Genomic DNA, 18,666 nt, shown 5'->3' on the forward strand with positions numbered 1-18,666 from the left:
CACTTTCTGTGGGTACTATGTGTATAGGAGACCTAGTGCTACGATTTGCCAGATAAAATGTAGTCCACTTAATCAGTGAAGCACTGCTCTCAGCTTATAAATTTGTGAAACTCTGAAAATCCAAGTTCAAAATAAAACTGAGATAAACAACACTTGAAAGAATAAGGAAAATAAGTATAGAATTGACTACATAATGCATACTTATACATGTAGGATTACTTTTTTTTAGATTTTATTTATTCATTTGAGAGAGAGAGAGGGAGAGTGAGTGAGAGAGAGCACAAGCAGGTTGAAGGGCAGATGGAGAAGCAGACTCCCCGCTGAGCAGGGAGCCTGATGTGGGACTTGATCCTGGGGCTTGATCCTGGGACTCTGGGATCATAACCTGAGCCGAAGGCAGTCACTTAATGACTGAACCACCCAGGCACCCCATGTAGGATTACTTTTAAAATTATATTCAGCAAAACTATGCTGGTTTCATTCACACATGGGATATTCAAATTTCCCTTCGTGACAGAGTACCCGAAATGACTGCATTGATGTCTTTGCTCTATGTGGCCATTTACAGTCAAATTCAACAAAATCCCCCGTTTTCACATAAAGTTTTTTGATGTCTTTATTTCTTAACTGTATGTTATTTTTGTTCATGTTACCTTCAGAAATTATACAAGCATCTGAAAGAAGAAATAATAAAAAATAAATTATTAATAATATAACTTTTCCTTTCCAAGAATAGTGAAATTTCATCTAAGAATATTTTGGAATTAAATAAAATTATGAAAGAATATTAAAAGCTAATATTTATTGAGTTTGCCAGGTACCATTCTTAGTACTTTGTATGCATTTTCTCTAAATACTGCACATCATTTCCCTGGACTACATAAGAGGAGATGGGGACTCAGAGAGATTGAGTAATTTTTCCAAGGTCACATAATTTAGTGAGTATTTTGAGTCAGAATATGGACCTGGCAGTTTGACTTCAGAGCCTATGCTCTTAATTACTATGCATTATATACCTATAAGCCCAAATAGGATTAAATTAAAATGTTCTATTAGGATCAATGTTATTCACCCTCCTTTCCCAACTCAGGGTCCTCTTTTACATTGTTTCCAAAATGTGCACAGTGTGAGCACATGAATATATTAACTTCTTACCAAATATTATAGTAAAAATAAGTTTATTTCCATCTAACAGATATATGGTACAGAAAGTGGGCTGAAGAAGACAACAATATATATAAAAACCAATCATCTCTTTAAGTATTCACTTAGCATATTCTTGAAGGTAACTATAAATGAGACCAAAAATTCTACTAGCTATTATATTGCTTGTTTAGAGCTCCTTTTCTACAAACTAATTATCGATGGTTCTTAACTTTTGTGAAACCTTGATTTCTGTAGAAAAGCAGTGTTACTTTCCGCCACCATCCCCCCCTCCCCGCCATGATCAGAGTCCACTCATTCTTTTTCAAATTCAGCATTCTGAGAGGTAGCATTCCCCTGCGTAAATAGCACACCCTGGTACTACTAAGCAGTATGTTCTCTACAGCCCATAATCTCTGATATAGGAATTATTCAAAGTTGCTGAAATAAGCCCAAGGTTAAATCTGAGGAGCCATCCTAGCAGTGGTAACCATAAGGAACTTCTTTTAGTACCTAGATTTGTCCAAGCCCAGGAGATTGTAAGATACATTACCAAGTGTTTTCCTGGTAACATATGATAGACTAGTCGTGTACTGTTAAGAAGAGGTTGACCTTTTTTCTCCCTGACTTTTCTGTAGACATGAGAGGCCACCAGAGCATCTGGTTTAAATACATGAAATTTGGAACCAGATTGCTGTGTCTGAATCCTAACTCCACCAAATACTCATCAAGTGGCTTGATCAGTGTCAGACAGGTTTTCAGCTGAATTCAATTTAAGTAAAAGTCATCCTATGAAATTAGTCCATGAAAATTTTACTATGAATATCAAATATCAGACTCCAGGAGAATATGAAGAACTCACCTATGCATTTTGGTGGTTCTGACCACTGTCCATTTCTGCATATTACATCTATGGAGCCCCGAAGCTCATAGAAAGACTGGCAACGATACTGGACTGTTGATCCTGGAGGATATACTGATAATGGGAATGATGTGATATCTCCATTGCTAATAGATGGAGGGGGACCACAGTATTGTGTAGACTCTGGAAAATAAATAACATTTATGTGTTGAGAGAAAACCAACATGTACTTTAAGTGAAGTTGTATAAATAAATCTCCTTATATCTTCAATGTCTTATATGATGTCTGAGAGCTCAACTAATCATAATTTCTGTGATACGACCTGATAACCAAAAAATACTATAATGCTTCCTTTTACCCTAAAGTAAAATACTCTTAAGTATTAAGTGTATCTGTATTATAAGGGCATGCAAGTATAAGTATTAAGAATAGTTTTTATTTAAAGCGTGATAAAGAGATAAGTAAATCTGATCTGGTCTGTTGCCCACCATCTTCATAAAAATTTTTATTTAAAGAGGAAAGGTAAAAATAAATAACTCCCTTTCCATTTCTATTCTCTGGGACTACTGTTATTTTATGCAAATAGCATGTGCCTATCAGTACATGATCATAAACTTAGTTTTACTGAAATGAATTATTGACATACTACTTTCCATTTATTTTTCTGATTCCAAATAATAGCATCTTTCTCTGTCAATAAATGTTTCAATTTCATGTTAAGAATGGCTGGGATAGGGATGCCTGGGTGGCTCAGTCAGTTAAGTGTCTGCCTTCAGCTCAGGTCATGATGCCAGAGTCCACATTGGGCTCCCTGTTCAGTGGAGAGTCTGCTTCTCTTTCTGCCTCTCACCCCACTCTCATGCGCTCTCTCACTCTCTCTCTCTTTTAAATAAATACAATTTTTTTAAAAAATGAAAAAAGAATGGCTGGGATACAGGGGTGCCTGGGTGGCTCAATTGGTTAAGCGCCTGACTCCTGATTTCTGCTCAGGTCATGATCTCAGGCTCATGAGATTGAGCCCCACATTGGGCTCCATGCTCAGTGAGGAGTCTGCCAGAGATTCTCTCTCCCTCTTCCTCTGCCCCTTCCTCTGCTCTCTCTCTCTCTCAAATAAATAAATAAATTAAAAAAAAAAAAAAGGAATGGCTGGGATACATTCCATTGTGCTGATTTGTCTTCCCATATTCACCAAAGATATAGATAAGAAATGACAAATACTCTTATCCCAAATAACTTCTTCTTCCTCTTGTTTCATTGAGTTACCACTCCTGCATTTTTCTCAGACCAACTCTTTCATGTGGGCACAAGATTCCTTCCCCTTTAAATTCAGCAAAGACCCTACTCCATGAATTGTCCCCTTTTGTCTGTATTATCAATTTCTCCTTACCTGCCAAATCACTCATCAATATACAAACATGCTGAAAACGTCACAACAGAGTAAGGTAAAATTTCCATTTATCCATACCTCCTATCTAGCTACTGCCTCATTTCCCTATTCCCATTAGAGCAGAACTACTTGTTCCCTAGTCTCCCTGATCTGACTTTATAACCCCACATTCTCTCTTGAACACACCGCAATTAAGTATTCCCCCCTGCTGAAGTACCTCTAAGCAAAGTTACCAATTACTTCAGGTAGCTAAATTCATTGTTCAACTATCACTCACTTTGTCTAGCTCTAGGCAGTCTTTGACATGTTCACTGTCCTGTTGAACGACATTTTGCAATATGTCCTTGGCATTGCTTCTGGGACACCAGCTCTGGTAATGTGATTTATGATAAATATTTGGTCTTTCTCCCCATTGCTGGCACAGAGATCCTAAAACCCTTGGGATTTCCTAAGTGATGAGAGTGGTACATGTGTCTTTTGTTATGTAATGAGATAAATTTTGGAAAACCCATAGGTAACCTGAGGATAGGCTGGTTGCTAGGACTAACCATGTGATTAGAAGGTGGAACTTTCAGCCCCATCCTGATGTGTGGGGAAGGGAGAGGGGCTGGAGGTTTGAATCAATCACCAATGGCCAAAGGTTTAATCAATCATGCCTATGTAATGAACCCCATAAGACCCCAAAAGGACAAGGTTCTGAGAGTTTCTGAGTTGGTGAACTTTTGGAGATGTGGGTAAAGTGTGGGCTGGAGAGAGCATGGAAGCTCTGTGCCCTTTCCCCATACCTTGCCCTATACATCTCTTCCATTTGGCTGTTCCTGAGTTAAATCCTTTTATAATAAACCCGTAATCTAGTAAGTAAAATGTTTCTCTGAGTTCTGTGCGCTGCTTTAGCAAATTAATCAAACCCAAGGAGGGGGGTTGTGGGAACCTCCAATGTATAGCCAGTCAGTCAGAAGCACAGATGACAATCTAGACATGTGACTGGCCTCTGAAGTGGGGGTGCAAGGAGTAGTCTTCTAAGACTGTGTTCTTAACCTATGAAGTTTGATGCTATCTCTGGGTAGATAAGATAGTCTCTGAATTTAGGTGAATTGTAGGACACCCAGCAGGTGTCCTAGACTTGCTTGTTGGATGTGGGGGAATCCCCTACACACACACACACACACACACACACAATGTAATTGTGTCCTAGAATCATTTTATCAGCCTTCACTAGTTTTCTTCCACAACCCTATCTGGGTGCTCATTTCCCAGAGCTCTAATAATGGAGAGTCTCCAAGGCTGTCCCTTTGACCTCCTCTCTTATTTAGCCATTTGAATTCTCTATGTGGTCCCATCCAGTTCTATAGCTTTAGATATCATCTGTATACTAGCAGTTGCCAAATTTACATCCTAGCCCTGACCATTTCCAAGTTGCCCATTATACGTCTTAAGCTGCATATCAAGTAAATATACTTAATAGAAGTGGGTATCTCAAGTATAAACTTATTTCTTCTGTGGCCACTGTTGGAAGTACCCCATAGAGAAACAGTTTTTAAAAGTGAGAGAACTGGGTAACTGGATGACAATTTAATGCTTTAGAATACAGTGCAATAGATAAATCATAAGTTCCTTTTCCTGTTCTTTAGATAAAGCAAAGAAGATTAGTAAACACTTTTTTGTAGCACTATTTAGAAAAAAACTACTAACCAATACACTGTGGTAATGACTGCCATTGTCCATTTTCACACCCAATTTCTCTTGGTCCGTGAAGTAGATAATTTTCTTTGCAGAGAACAGCTACTTTTGCTTTATCCCAATAATTCACTGTGGTTAGCATGTTCTGAGCATTAGGTATCTGAGGTGGAGGTGGGCAGAATTCTTTCCGTTTTTCTAAAAAAGTTTGGAATTAAATTATTTCATTAACAAAAGCTAAGGAAAGCAGCTCAACAACATAATGCTGTTATAATTTCAGTATAGTGGAACATCAAATAACTAGTAACTCCTTCTCTATGTGTGTGTGTGTGTGTGTGTTTGTGTATGTATACATATGATGGTATAGTAAAAAATATAATTTACCTTAACATAGTTTATGGTTTGCAAAGCACTTCCATGTTATAACCACTGGATTAAAATTTGTATTTAAATAAAAATATTTGAACATATAACAAAAGTTAATAAATGACACTACAAAATTCCTCAACAAAGAGGAAATGAGACACTGAAGTAGGAAAATTTCTGCATAATAAACTGCCCCATCTATCTACTGAATGTGCCTGGTCTTCTTTTCATGTGCTATCCATAGCTTGTCCTCTAGCCTGTGAATCAGACTTCACTAATTGAAAATGTACAATAACAGTAATATCAGGCTAATCTTTTTTTTTTTTTTTTAAGATTTACTTACTTATTTGAGAGAGAGAGAGAGCACAAGTGGGAGGGGCAGAGGGAGAGGGAGAATCCCAAGCTGACTCTGTGCTGAGTGTGGAACAATAAAACAATAATTCCATTCTTTTTTTTCCCAAGATTTTTTGTGTAGACTTTGCCAAATGAAGAACCTGACCAAGAAATACTGTATGGAAAGGGAACTCAGGACTCCAAAGAGAATGCAAGGGGAAGAGAGGTGTGCGATCTGAAGTCATCTCAACACTGAGCGTGCGGTAGACAGACTTCCTGGATGCTTTATTTAGATTTTCTTGCCCTAACCTCAGATGTTAGCAGGGCACTTGGAAAAGACATGTCTTTTTGTTTCTGAGCTCTTAGAAATTTTAACAGTCATGCCGGCCTTCATTCCACCTGTAAATATTCTTTAAAAACTCTGCTATTTTATTTACGTTTAAGTTTCTGATGGCTATCTCACCCTCTCACCATTCTAGGAAGGATGAAAGCAGCAACGTGACTTTCTTTTTTCCTTGGAGAGAAATTTCTGGAATTTCATTTATTGGTTTCTTAGCTCTCTGATGGACTTTTTTTTTTAATACTGTAATTTTATAGTTTATCTTGATTTTTCTTGTTTTCAGGGTATAAGTAACATTATCTTCTTCCTTTTCTTAATAAAAGAAACTAAATTCTACAGCTATAGTAAAGTTACTCTTGTGGCCCAGCTTGTTTCATCATTTTTCCTTTTATCCTACCACATATATGTAATTTCCAGTTTTTATTTTCTACTCTAAACACACACATATGAATCCACATTTAATATATTATTAGTGTCTGAATTTATTTTTTTAGCATTTATAAGGGCTATGCTATAGCATATTGTAAACCAACCTGCTTTTTTCATGAACTATGATGTTTTAAGACCCATATATGTTTGTATATATAATACAGAGCATTAAAAGAATATTCTTATTTCTTTTGCCTAGTCTTCCAAATTCAATTATACCAAGATGTAAAGTGAGATGATAGGGGCGCCGGGATGGCTCAGTCAGTTGGGTGGCTGACTCTTGATTTCAGCTCAGGTCATGATCTCAGGGTCCTGATATGGAGCCCCCTGTCAGGCTCCGCTCAGCACAGAGTCTGAATGGGATTCTCTCTCTCTCCTTCTGCCCCTCCCCCTCCCCCATCCCTGCTTGTGCTCTCTGTCTCCAAAAATAAAATAAAATAACATAACATAAAATAAAATATAAAATAAAAAAGTAACATGATAAACAACTTTTATAACACATGCCAAGAGATTATAAAATATACTCTGCCACCTTTAAACTAGTATTACAGACATGAGAAGCTAAAGAAATGAGTTTTAAAGAGCCAGTAGTGAAGGTTTCTTTAAAAAGTGCTGTCTGCATATCATGGGAGAGAGAAGGGAAAACTCCCATTGGACTTAAGCCAAGTGAAAGTAGAAAGCTTCTAAACAACTGTTATAGAATTAATGGTACAGGGAATAGTCTCTGACCCACATAAAATTTAAGATGAACTGAAATGGTCTGTCTGGTAAAACTCCTAAAGACATAGCCTCAGTGGCTAGAAGTGAACCCATGGGAAAAGGCCAGCTGTGGGTTGTCTTAAAAGGGCTCTCCCCAAAAAGTCAACTGTGGGGAGTGAAATAACTCCAATGGAGAAATGGACTCAAAATCCAGGGCTGGTAGAGTTTTGCCAAGGCAAATACCCCTGGATGAGGGAAATCTCCAGAAACATCATTCTCCCAAGATCTGTAAATGCCCTTTTCATGGTATTTTCCTTTTCAATTATGTTTTTAATTTATTTTCAAAATTGTATTCTTATATTATTTTTCTTACATTTGTATTTTTGTCTGCTTTTTGGTTATAGAAATGCATATTTGGACCTGTCCACGATTCTTCTTGACTAGAGTAGAATTGATTAGAAGGTCTATTTATTAATCTTTTCCAAAATTAGTATTATTTCATGGATCAGCTATAAGTAAAATATTCTATTTCATTCACACTGCTTTTACTTTTATTATCTTACCTCCTAATATCTGGAGTTAACTTTTCCTAACTTTTGGGGAGATAGATAGATATCTCCAAGGCTATGATGTCACCCCAAATTTTGGGTAGGTTGCATCTCATAGGTTTTACTATATGTTCTTACAACTATCATATAGTTCTTAGTATTGTAAACACTATATTATCAAGTCATTTGGAATTGCATTATTTCACAAATTGAAGGGTAGGGGAGTAGATAAATGTTATTATTTTAAATATTATTTCTTTGTGGTTATAGAAAGTGATCTATAGGATATTAATATTTGAAACGTGTGAGAATTATTTAATGCACAGTAAGTGGTTGATTTAAGTAAACATTCCAGAGGCATAGAAAAGGTTTTAAAATTCTTGAAACTCTCAGAACAATATTTCTTCCTTACATAAAAATAAAAATATATTCAATAAAGAAATTTAATAAAAATAAAAACATTTTACTTCTTTTAAACAAATTAGTAACATTATCTTCTTGAAATTATTGCTTATTTAAATTTAACATATTCTACTTTTTACTCACAATTTCTAATGACATCGCACTCTTTTGTTAAGAATTAATACTTCAGGGCGCCTGGGTGGCTCAGTTGGTTAAGTGACTGCCTTCGGCTCAGGTCATGATCCTGGAGTCCCTGGATAGAGTCCCGCATCGGGCTCCCTGCTCGGCAGGGAGTCTGCTTCTCCCTCTGACCCTCCCCCCTCTCATGTGCTCTCTCTCATTCTCTCTCTCTCAAATAAATAAATAAAATCTTTAAAAAAAAATTTAATACTTCATCTTGCTGATTGGTATATATTTTATATGATTTCTTTCAAAGGATGATTTCAAGTGGTAAATTCTCTTGGTCTTTCCTATGTTTAAAAATTTCTTTATAATCATCATAATCACATGTAATCATAAATAATTTGGTATAGAGAACATTTGGTTGCCAATTACTTTCTCTAAGCACCTTGGAGATATTACTGTGTTTATTCTGGCTTCTTATATTGCTGGTGAAAAGTCTGAAGTCTACTCTGTTTTTTCTATTTTATGGTCATTTCTCTGTAAGAACTCTATCTTCTCTATATCTGGTTTATTTAATTTAACATGGTGCCCATTTTATAATTGTTTGTAATTTATAGTCCTGTTACTCAAATAATTTGAAAATAAGCCTTTGAGGAATGTGAGATTTAATCTTATGAAAATAATTTCTTAATCAGATCATTTTTCTTCCCTATTTTCTACTTTTGGTCCTTCACAATGTCATTGGGTTTTAGTTGTTTCCTAATGTCATTGAAGGTTGAGTTTTTGTTCTATTGTTGCAGTTCTTTTTTTTTTTTTCTTTTATAATTTCAAGAGTTTGTAATAGAGTAAAAATGGGCTTACTCTATCATCTTTACCAGAAGGCAAGGGTTTTTAAATGATAATATTTGTCTGAAAATAGTGTTATGAGTTGTCTCGAACTTCATCAACTTAAAAATTACATGTTGGAGCACCTGGGTGGCTCAGTCAGTTGAGGGTCTGCCTTCAGCTCAGGTCATGATCTCGGGGTCCTGGAATTGAGCCCCGTATCAGTCTCCCTGCTTGGCAGGGAGTCTGCTTCTCCATCTCCCTCTGCCTCTCCCTCCTACTTGTGCTCTCTAATAAATATATAAAATCTTTTTTAAAAATTACACATCACAATAAATAATTTAATTTAAAAACATACTGATTACAAGAGAAATTTTCTGATAAAGATGTAACAAGGTCTACAAAATCTTTAAAACAAACCTTACCTCTGCAGTCTGGTTCAGGATACCATTTCCCATTTATGCAGACTGATTGCATGTATTTGACCTCCCACAAACATCTGTAATTTATTCTGGCACTATGATTATATTCACTCATATATGGTTTCATCAGTACTCTTCTATGAAGCATTGGTCTTCTGCAACTCTTAAGTTGGTTTGTTGCTATAAAAAATTCATATATGATAAGAATATTGAGCAGAAACTAGCAATTATTTCAATAAAACATCTGAAATATTAATGGTATAATTAAATTATGTTTGATGCCTTCAAGCAATATCACATAAAGCTGTTCTTAATTTCATTGCATGGACTATGCTGTTGAAAAAGGAAAAAGGAAACAAAAACCTATATTCCATCTTTGAATGACAGAAAAATATGTCGAAGTCTTTTTGGGAAATGGGAGTGCAAGATGGATTAGTCTGGTCCAGGGTCTTGACTAGTGGACAGTCCTTATAAACTTCATTCAGCCTAATTTTTAAAGGCCATGAAAAGGCATACATATGTGATTGTTTTCCACTAAACTATGTTAAATAAATGTTCTCAAAACATTTCAATAATAAAAAGAGGTGATGCATGAGTAAGTCTGTGGGAAGTACAATCTCAGGAGAGAGAAATCTGGATGTCTGTTCAATTACTCCCACATTTCAGAAGCTTAGTAAAGACCCTGACTTAATAAGGCAGAGTAAGCTCAAAGGAAGATCACCCTGATGACAACACTCAGAACAAGCATTTACAATGGGCACTTGCTTGTCTAGGTAGTTTTTATTCCCGTAACTCTTCCCTATTGTCCATAAATATATAGATCATTAATGGAAACTTTCCTGAGGGTGTCAAAGGATGGGATAATGAGACATAGATTGCTCTGCTACTTCTCTCCATTTATGTGTTTTTCTCCAATAATCCCTATTTTTACATTTACCCTATGTGATGCTAGTGATTGGATGTCTGTATTCCCCTTATATAAAAATTGTTGACCATGAACATATCTAATTTACACCTTCTTATAACAGAGTCCAGTCTCTTGGGGTTGGAGAACATTCCCTGCAGATCATCATGAGTGAACAGTGACCAGGTATCTGCAACAGCTATAGTTTTCATCCCCTGGAGTGGGGAGGCCGGTTGATAATCCAAAAATCTAGATGATGAAGGAAGAGAGTGGTCCTGGGTTTTCTACTTTAGAATCTTGAAGAATAGCAACAGAGTCTGCTAGTCTTTAAAGCTTAAAATTAAAGGCTTGAATATATTGGGATTGCTGGACATAGGACAAAGGAGAACAGTAGCTGAGGACATCAGGAGAAAACTTGCAAACACTTATGCTTTATGTCTGAAAGCCCAAGGACTGCTAGAATGCAGGGTGAAAGAGCAGATCACACAGGCTGGTGGACTGATAGAAAAACCTGAAATGGATTTTACTATGTGTGTGGAAGAATCATGTAGACAAGCTAATCAGAAAATCTAGAATAGAGTTAAAAGAATTAGAGGAACAGGAAGAGCAAGGATCAGGTCTAGTTCCTAGATCATGTATCCAACTCTTTCTCTAAGAGGAGACTCCAAACACCCAGAACATAATGGGACTTAGGCTACATGACTATTGTTTTGGCTGTTATTTCTGGACCAGGCAGAGGTATTTTTATGAGCTAAAGCAATAAAATAAAAGAGATTAAACTGTAATTATGTATAAAAATAAAATATCCAAATTAATTATTAGAACTAATATGGCAATTCAGCAAGAATTGGACCAATATACAAAATTAAATTATAATCTTGCATGTAGAAAGTATAACTCTTCATATATATAAATTAATAGAAGATCTCATTTGTTTTATCAATAGAATCCCAAAGGACTTAGGGAAAAAAATTATTTAGAAATAATTTTCATGAGGTTTGATATAAGACCTGAATAAATAGATTAAAGCATTATATTCATGAGAGGAAGAATCAATAATAAATAAAATTGATTACAGTTAGCTGAATTTATAAATTTCATACAACCCCAAACAAAATTAAACCAGAATTATCAGAGAACTTGGTTTTAAAATACAGATGGATTGGGATATTTTAAAGAATAGCCAAGATGATTCCAATAATTAAGTAATAAAGGTTGTTATAATAATAATGACTTTTCCATATTAGCATAAGAATAGACAAACAGGTTAAGGGAGCAGAATAGATAATCTAGAAATAGATATATTTATAAATAGGGTACTAGTAAATGGCATATGGGGAAATAAATATTAGTAGAAAATAGAACAGACAATTCACTTAGTATTGATATAGTTTTCCACATAGAGACAAACAAAAGCACTCTAATATAATGTAAATATATCAGATAGATTAAAGAAATCTTAGTAATGAGATCATAATGCTTAGAAAAAAAGGGAATGTCTTTATGCACCTAAAAAAGTAAGGGATTCTTCAATAAGATACATATACATATACAATTGAAGAAAGGAAGATTGATAAATGAGTTTAAACAAAACCTTCCAATGAAAAAGACATCACAGAAACATTACAATAAAACAAAAATACTTTAAAACATTTATAATATAATTATGAGAATATTCAGTTCAGAACTCAAATAAATCTTAAATCAGTAAGAAAGTACAAAATAAAAGAAAAATGCTCATTGCACAGAAGAGAAAATCCTAGCCGCCAACAGATACTTGTACTGATGCTCAATATTACTATCATTCAGAAAAATAAAATTAAATATGAGATCATGATTTTGACCCATTGACCTAGAAACAATTAAAAAATATTAAAATATCAAGTGGTGACAAAGAGGAGTAAGGTCTCCGTATATATTTGGCAGTACCTTGTAAAGTCAAAAGTATCTACAACCCAAATCCATTAGCTCCACTTGTAGATGTATACTTAAGGAAACATTGAAGCATGTCTTTTATACCAGGACAAAAATAAATAATTTCCATTTCCAGTAGGGTAATGAAGTAATAAAACAAGGTACATTCTTAAGGTAGATTACAACACAGTAAAATTACAATGTTGAAGGAAAGAGCATTTTGCAAGTAGACAATAATTGTGTAAGTTTAGGAAAAAAACACAAAAATCTCATCCTACAGGTTTAAAAAAATAATATATATATTACTTATATATATTTATAAATAAGTACAAATTCTACTCAATTGGGATTTCCTTCAGGAGGATGATAGGATAATGGATACTTCCCTTTTTCTTCAATGCTTTTATTTAAATGATTTATTCTATTACCAAGTATTTGAAGAAAATAATGTCAAAATGTAAATTCTGAATAGTGGAACATGAATTTTTTACAGCATTCTCTTTGTTTTTTCCCCATTTTTTTCAACTTTAAGCAAAAATTAAATCAAAGTACCTCAGCTATGTCTTCTCATCTAGAACCTCTCTGGGTCTACAACTTGTGTAGGCTGAGGAGGAGAGATATGAGGACGAGTTTTGAGACATTAAAAATGTCAAATAAAGCCTATACAGACTTCCTATGTGTATGAAAAAGTCTAGACCAACAAAAAGTAGAGTGTAGGCATATGAGACGAGAAAAGAAAGCTGATACCAAATGGACCATGCCCCAGAGGAGGAACCTATGGAATAAAAACCCCAAATAATTATGAAATAAGTTACTGACACAGAATCTTAATACTTTATGTAAACCTAAGTGAATGATTACTAAGGCAGTGAATTAGAGATTGGGTCCCTACAGACGGGCCCTGCCGTTCTGACACTATACAATCTAAGTGGGAAGACAAGTATCTAACAGGTACAAGACAATGTGATGTGATAAATGTACAGTCAGCACCATGGAGAGACTATCTCGTTCTACTAGAGTTTTGAGATCAGAGTGGGTAGTGGAAAATGAACCCGGAGAGGTTTCAGAAGTGAGTAAATTTTGAGTTGAATCTTGAAGGTGAATAGTTTTACATGTGATTAAACTGGAGAAAGATAGGAGGGTTCCCCTTTCTCTGCATCCCCGCCAACATCTGTCGTTTCCTGACTTGTTCATTTTCGCCATTCTGACTGGTGTGAGGTGGTATCTCATTGGGGTTTTGATTTGGATTTCCCTGATGCCGAGCGATGTTGAGCACCTTTTCATGTGTCTGTTGGCCATTTGGATGTCTTCTTTGGAAAAATGTCTGTTCATGGCTTCTGCCCATTTCTTGATTGGATCATTTGTTCTTTGGGTGTTGAGTTTGATAAGTTCTTTATAGATTTTGGATACTAGCCCTTTATCTGATATGTCATTTGCAAATATCTTCTCCCATTCTGTCAGTTGTCTTTTGGTTTTGTTGACTGTTTCTTTTGCTGTGCAAAAGCTTTTTATCTTGATGAAGTCCCAATAATTCATTTTTGCCCTTGCTTCCCTTGCCTTTGGCAATGTTTCTAGGAAGAAGTTGCTGCGGCTGAAGTCAAAGAGGTTGCTGCCTGTGTTCTCCTTTAGGATTTTGATGGACTCCTGTCTCACATTGAGATCTTTCAACCATTTTGAGTCTATTTTTGTGTGTGGTGTAAGGAAATGGTCCAGTTTCATTCTTCTGCATGTGGCTATCCAATTTTCCCAACACCATTTGTTGAAGAGACTGTCTTTTTTCCATTGGACATTCTTTCCTGCTTTGTCGAAGATTAGTTGACCATAGAGTTGAGGGTCTATTTCTGTCTTGATGATGACAGCTTTGTAATAGAGCTTGAAGTCTGGAATTGTGATGCCACCAGTTTTGCTTTTCTTTTTCAACATTCCTCTGGCTATTCAGGGTCTTTTCTGGTTCCATACAAATTTTAGAATTATTTGTTCCATTTCTTTGAAAAAAGTAGATGGTATTTTGATAGGGATTGCATTGAATGTGTAGATTGCTCTAGGTAGCATTGACATCTTCACAATGTTTGTTCTTCCAATCCATGAGCATAGAATGTTTTTCCATTTCTTTGTGTCTTCCTCACTGTTGGTGGGAATGCAAGCTGGTGCAGACACTCCGGAAAACAGTATGGAGGTTCCTCAAAAAGTTGAAAATAGAGCTACCATACAACCCAGCAATTGCACTACAGCATTACCCCAAAGATACAAAGGTAGGGACCCGAAGGGGTACGTGTACCCCGATGTTTATAGCAGCAATGTCCACAATAGCCAAACTACGGAAAGAGCCAAGATGTCCATTGACAGATGAGTGGATAAAGAAGATGTGGTATATATATACAATGGAATAATACAGAGCCATCAAAAGGAATGAAATCTCGCCATTTGCAACGACATGGATGGAACTGGAAGGTATTATGCTGAGCGAAGTAAGTCAATCAGAGAAAGACATGTATCATATGACCTCACTGATATGAGGAATTCTTAATCTCAGGAAACAAACTGAGGGTTGCTGGAGTGGGGGCGGTGGGAGGGATGGGATGGCTGGGTGATAGACACTGGGGAGGGTATGTGCTATGGTGAGCTCTGTGAATTGTGTACGACTGATGAATCACAGACCTGTACCTCTGAAACAAATAATACATTATATGTTAAAAAAAAAAAAAAGAAGAAGAAGAAGATAGCAGGAAGGGAAAAATGAAGGGGGGAAATCGGAGGGGGAGATGAACCATGAGAGACTATGGACTCTGAGAAACAAAGTGAGAGTTCTAGAGGGGAGGGGGTAGGGGATGGGTTAGCCTGGTGATGGGTATTAAAGAGGGCACATACTGAATGGAGCACTGGGTGTTATACACAAACAATGAATCATGGGACACTACATCACAAACTAATGATGTAAGGTATGGTGATTAACATAACATAATAAAAGAAAAAAAAAGCAGCTGTACCATTATACATCCCCACCAGAAATTTATGAGGTTTCTAATAGGTATCCTAGTGGGCGGGAAGTGATATCTCATTGTGGTTTTGATTTGTATTTTTTGTACAAATTTTTTGATTTGTATTGTAATTTTTATTATGTCTTCTTTGGAGAAATACATATTCAAATCCTTAAAAAAAATGGAGAAAGATATTTCAGGAAGAAAGCAAAGGCACAAATGAGGAACGGCATGGAGATTTAAAAGAACATGGCTTATCCAGAAGCTAAGGAAAATCAGTTTTGCATAGCTCCATCACATGGTGAAGATGAGATGCAACAGTAGATACCTGGAAAAAAGCAATCTGATATTATTCTGAAGCAGAAGTCCCAAACTCTCTTGGTTCACAGAGCCCTTAGCATCTCAGTAATTTTGCACAGGGTACATAGGTCAAAGAAAATCTTTAACAATTCATTTTTTAAATAATTAGGAACAAAGAATTTAACATCTTATATCCTAATTATTTAATACCTTATGGGCACCAGCATGTGCTGGTCTAAATATATTTATTGATTTAAAAAATTATGAACAATCAAATACAAAAGTAAGAAATGTATTCTCACCAACACACTTAGGAAGTTCAGTCCATGTTCCATCAATACAGGTAATTACATTATTTCCAATCATTGTATGTGTATCTCTGCAATTCAGCTCCACAGAAACACCATGTTGAAAGGGAATAATAGAGAACCGGGCATAGCCATTCTTGAGGTGAGGTATGGAGCCACATGCTTTAACTTGTCCTAAGAAAATGTAATAAAAGATCTGCTTGCTTTTAAAATATTTTAAATCGTTTTATATATGTATTTATATATAAGTGCAAAGTTTAAACTGTTCTGTTTAAATATTAACATCTATTTACCAACGCAAGTGGGCAAATTTGTCCATTCTCCATCGATGCACTGTATTTTCTTAGGCCCTGTCATTAGAAAATAGGGAGGGCACTCATATTCCACCATCTCACCGTGTCCATATTCTTCTTTCCTTCTCTCTTTTATTGTACCATTGGGGAGTTGAGGAGGTTGACCACATGACTGTACTTTTCCTATCATTAAAAAAAAAAAAACTATTTAAATAATGCTTAAAGAGTCTAATGAATCCGGCAAAATGTGGAATTACTGTTTTGGTTGACCTAGAACTAAATTACATTTTTGCTAAATTCCTATTTTTTTTAGGTTTGCTTTTTACCATGTACATAGTGTATTAACTATTCTTTTTCTCAAATATTGACTTTTTATTATAAACAATTCTGAACAAATTAAAGAAAAATGAACACATATACTGATCACCTAGATATATATTAATGTTACATTTTGCCCAATTTATTTAATTTTTTTTGCAAAGTAATTTATTTATTTAAGATTTTACTTATTTGAGAGAGAGAGTGTGCACAGAGCGAGAGAGAGAGAGAGAGAGAGGGCACGAGCAGGGGGAGGGGCAGAGGGAGAAGCAGACTCTCCACTGAGCGGGGAGTCTGATGCCAGGCTTGATCCCAGGACCCTGGGATCATGACCTGAATGGAAACAGACACTTAACCGACTGAGCCACCCAGGTGCCCCAAAATAATTTAAAGTAAATGATAGACATAGTAAAATTTTACTTCTAAATTCTTCAGAATGCCTATCTAAGAAATAAGGACATTGACCTGCATATACAAAACACCGTGTTGCATTTCTTTAAATTAACAATAATTTTTAGTGCCATCTTACATTTTTTTCTATATGTAACTATCCTGATTGCCCCAACCCCCAATATTTTGCAGGTTATTATAACCAGGATATTAATTGTGCCCTGAAGATTTTAAAGTAGTTCAATAATCTGGATATCATATAAAAGTAAGTAGTTATTGAATATGTGGTATGATATATACATGCAATTATATTTATCACATATGTTTTTATTAATTAATATCTATAAATATATAAAATAATTTTATCAAATATTTTTAAAAAGTAATGTCATCTGAAGCAAGTAACAAATCATTGGTTTATATTGAATAATTCATATGTTTATGATTACTTCTTGATTACTTAATAAAATATAACAAGACCCATACAATATTTTTTAAAGTATGATTTTTTATTGAATTTGGGGGAAAATCCCTAACACTTCCCCGTTCTGGCAATTATATTTTGATCTATAAAATTCCATTATACATTTCAAAACAGAAGTAGAATTACCCCTTGATAAAGGAAACATAAATAATCTACAGCCCAGCACCTCCTCTCCTTCTCAGTTAAAATACTACCTTTGCCATTTTTTTGCAATTTGTCAGATTATATATATAAGACCAATAAAATACATAGACATTAATATAAATTGATATAAGTTGTTTCATCAGTTCTAAAATAAATATTGACCTTTGCATGTTGGAAAATTAGGTGACCATCCGAAGTGATAGCATTGAACTGAATCTGGTCCAACTCTTCTGAGTCTTTCCCCACAGAAAAATTGCAACACATCTCCAGCATTGTATTTTGCTTTTCTTGGATAAACATCTAGATTTGCTTTTAAAACTGGAAGAAGACATTCTATATTGAAAATAAAATAAAAGTAAATAAATATATGTGAAATAATCACTGCAGTATTACATTTAATACATGCTATTAAATAGCAGGGGGCTTCATACCCAGAGGCACTTATATTCTTACCTTCAAAAAAAACCCTAATTATTTACACCCAACAAATATGTGTAAGCCCCTTTAGAGAAATTAGGGTTGAACAGCAAGGTAAAATTTTGTATGACAATCTCCTCAGGACTGTAATAAATAAGTCCCGAGCAATCATATAAAGTAAATTATTTCATTTATTTATTTAACAATAAAGGTTTAATAACTTTTATTTGTCTATAAAACGGCATATGAATAGTTTTCACAGATCACATGAAAATCAGTTTTTCAAGTAGTAACAATTAAAGTGCAACATATTTAATTAAATGATAGGTATGTTTAAAAAGTTAGTACCTGGAATGGTCCAAACAAGAATTATGTCTAGTACATTTTAAGTAGGAGGGAACATTAAAAAGCAAATAATTCCTAACTTTACAAATGGGGAACTGTATTTAGTATATGGACTTTTTAAAAAACACATGGCCAAGTTGCTTCTAGGTGTTCGGAATCTTTCCATTATACCCAACCACATCTTTAATATCTTTCTAAAAACCAATGCATTATGAATACCTTCTGATTCAAGTAAAAATGGATATATATATATATATATATAAATAGATAGATATATGAATATATATGTGTATTTTTCTCATTTAATCTGTTAT

At 35.0% G+C, this 18,666-nt stretch overlaps 1 protein-coding gene across 1 annotated transcript in view; it reads right to left on the bottom strand.

Annotated features, from left to right (window-relative positions):
- Positions 1-303: 303 nt before the first annotated feature.
- The window catches only part of CFHR5 (complement factor H related 5), a 28,859-nt gene continuing 10,496 nt past the window's right edge, over positions 304-18,666 (bottom strand). Inside the window, exons 5-11 of the mRNA XM_035010400.1 lie at positions 17,753-17,923; positions 16,255-16,437; positions 15,956-16,135; positions 9,561-9,737; positions 5,086-5,268; positions 2,006-2,188; positions 304-674 (exon numbers count right to left, since the gene is read on the bottom strand). Of these exons, the coding sequence (XP_034866291.1) occupies positions 478-674; positions 2,006-2,188; positions 5,086-5,268; positions 9,561-9,737; positions 15,956-16,135; positions 16,255-16,437; positions 17,753-17,923 (1,274 nt within the window). The 3' untranslated portion in view covers positions 304-477. The remainder of the gene's footprint in view (positions 675-2,005; positions 2,189-5,085; positions 5,269-9,560; positions 9,738-15,955; positions 16,136-16,254; positions 16,438-17,752; positions 17,924-18,666) is intronic.

The sequence above is a fragment of the Mirounga leonina genome, unplaced genomic scaffold (genome assembly GCF_011800145.1).
Source record: "Mirounga leonina isolate KUSES-001 unplaced genomic scaffold, KU_Mleo_1.0 Mir_154, whole genome shotgun sequence".
Lineage (NCBI taxonomy): Eukaryota > Metazoa > Chordata > Mammalia > Carnivora > Phocidae > Mirounga > Mirounga leonina.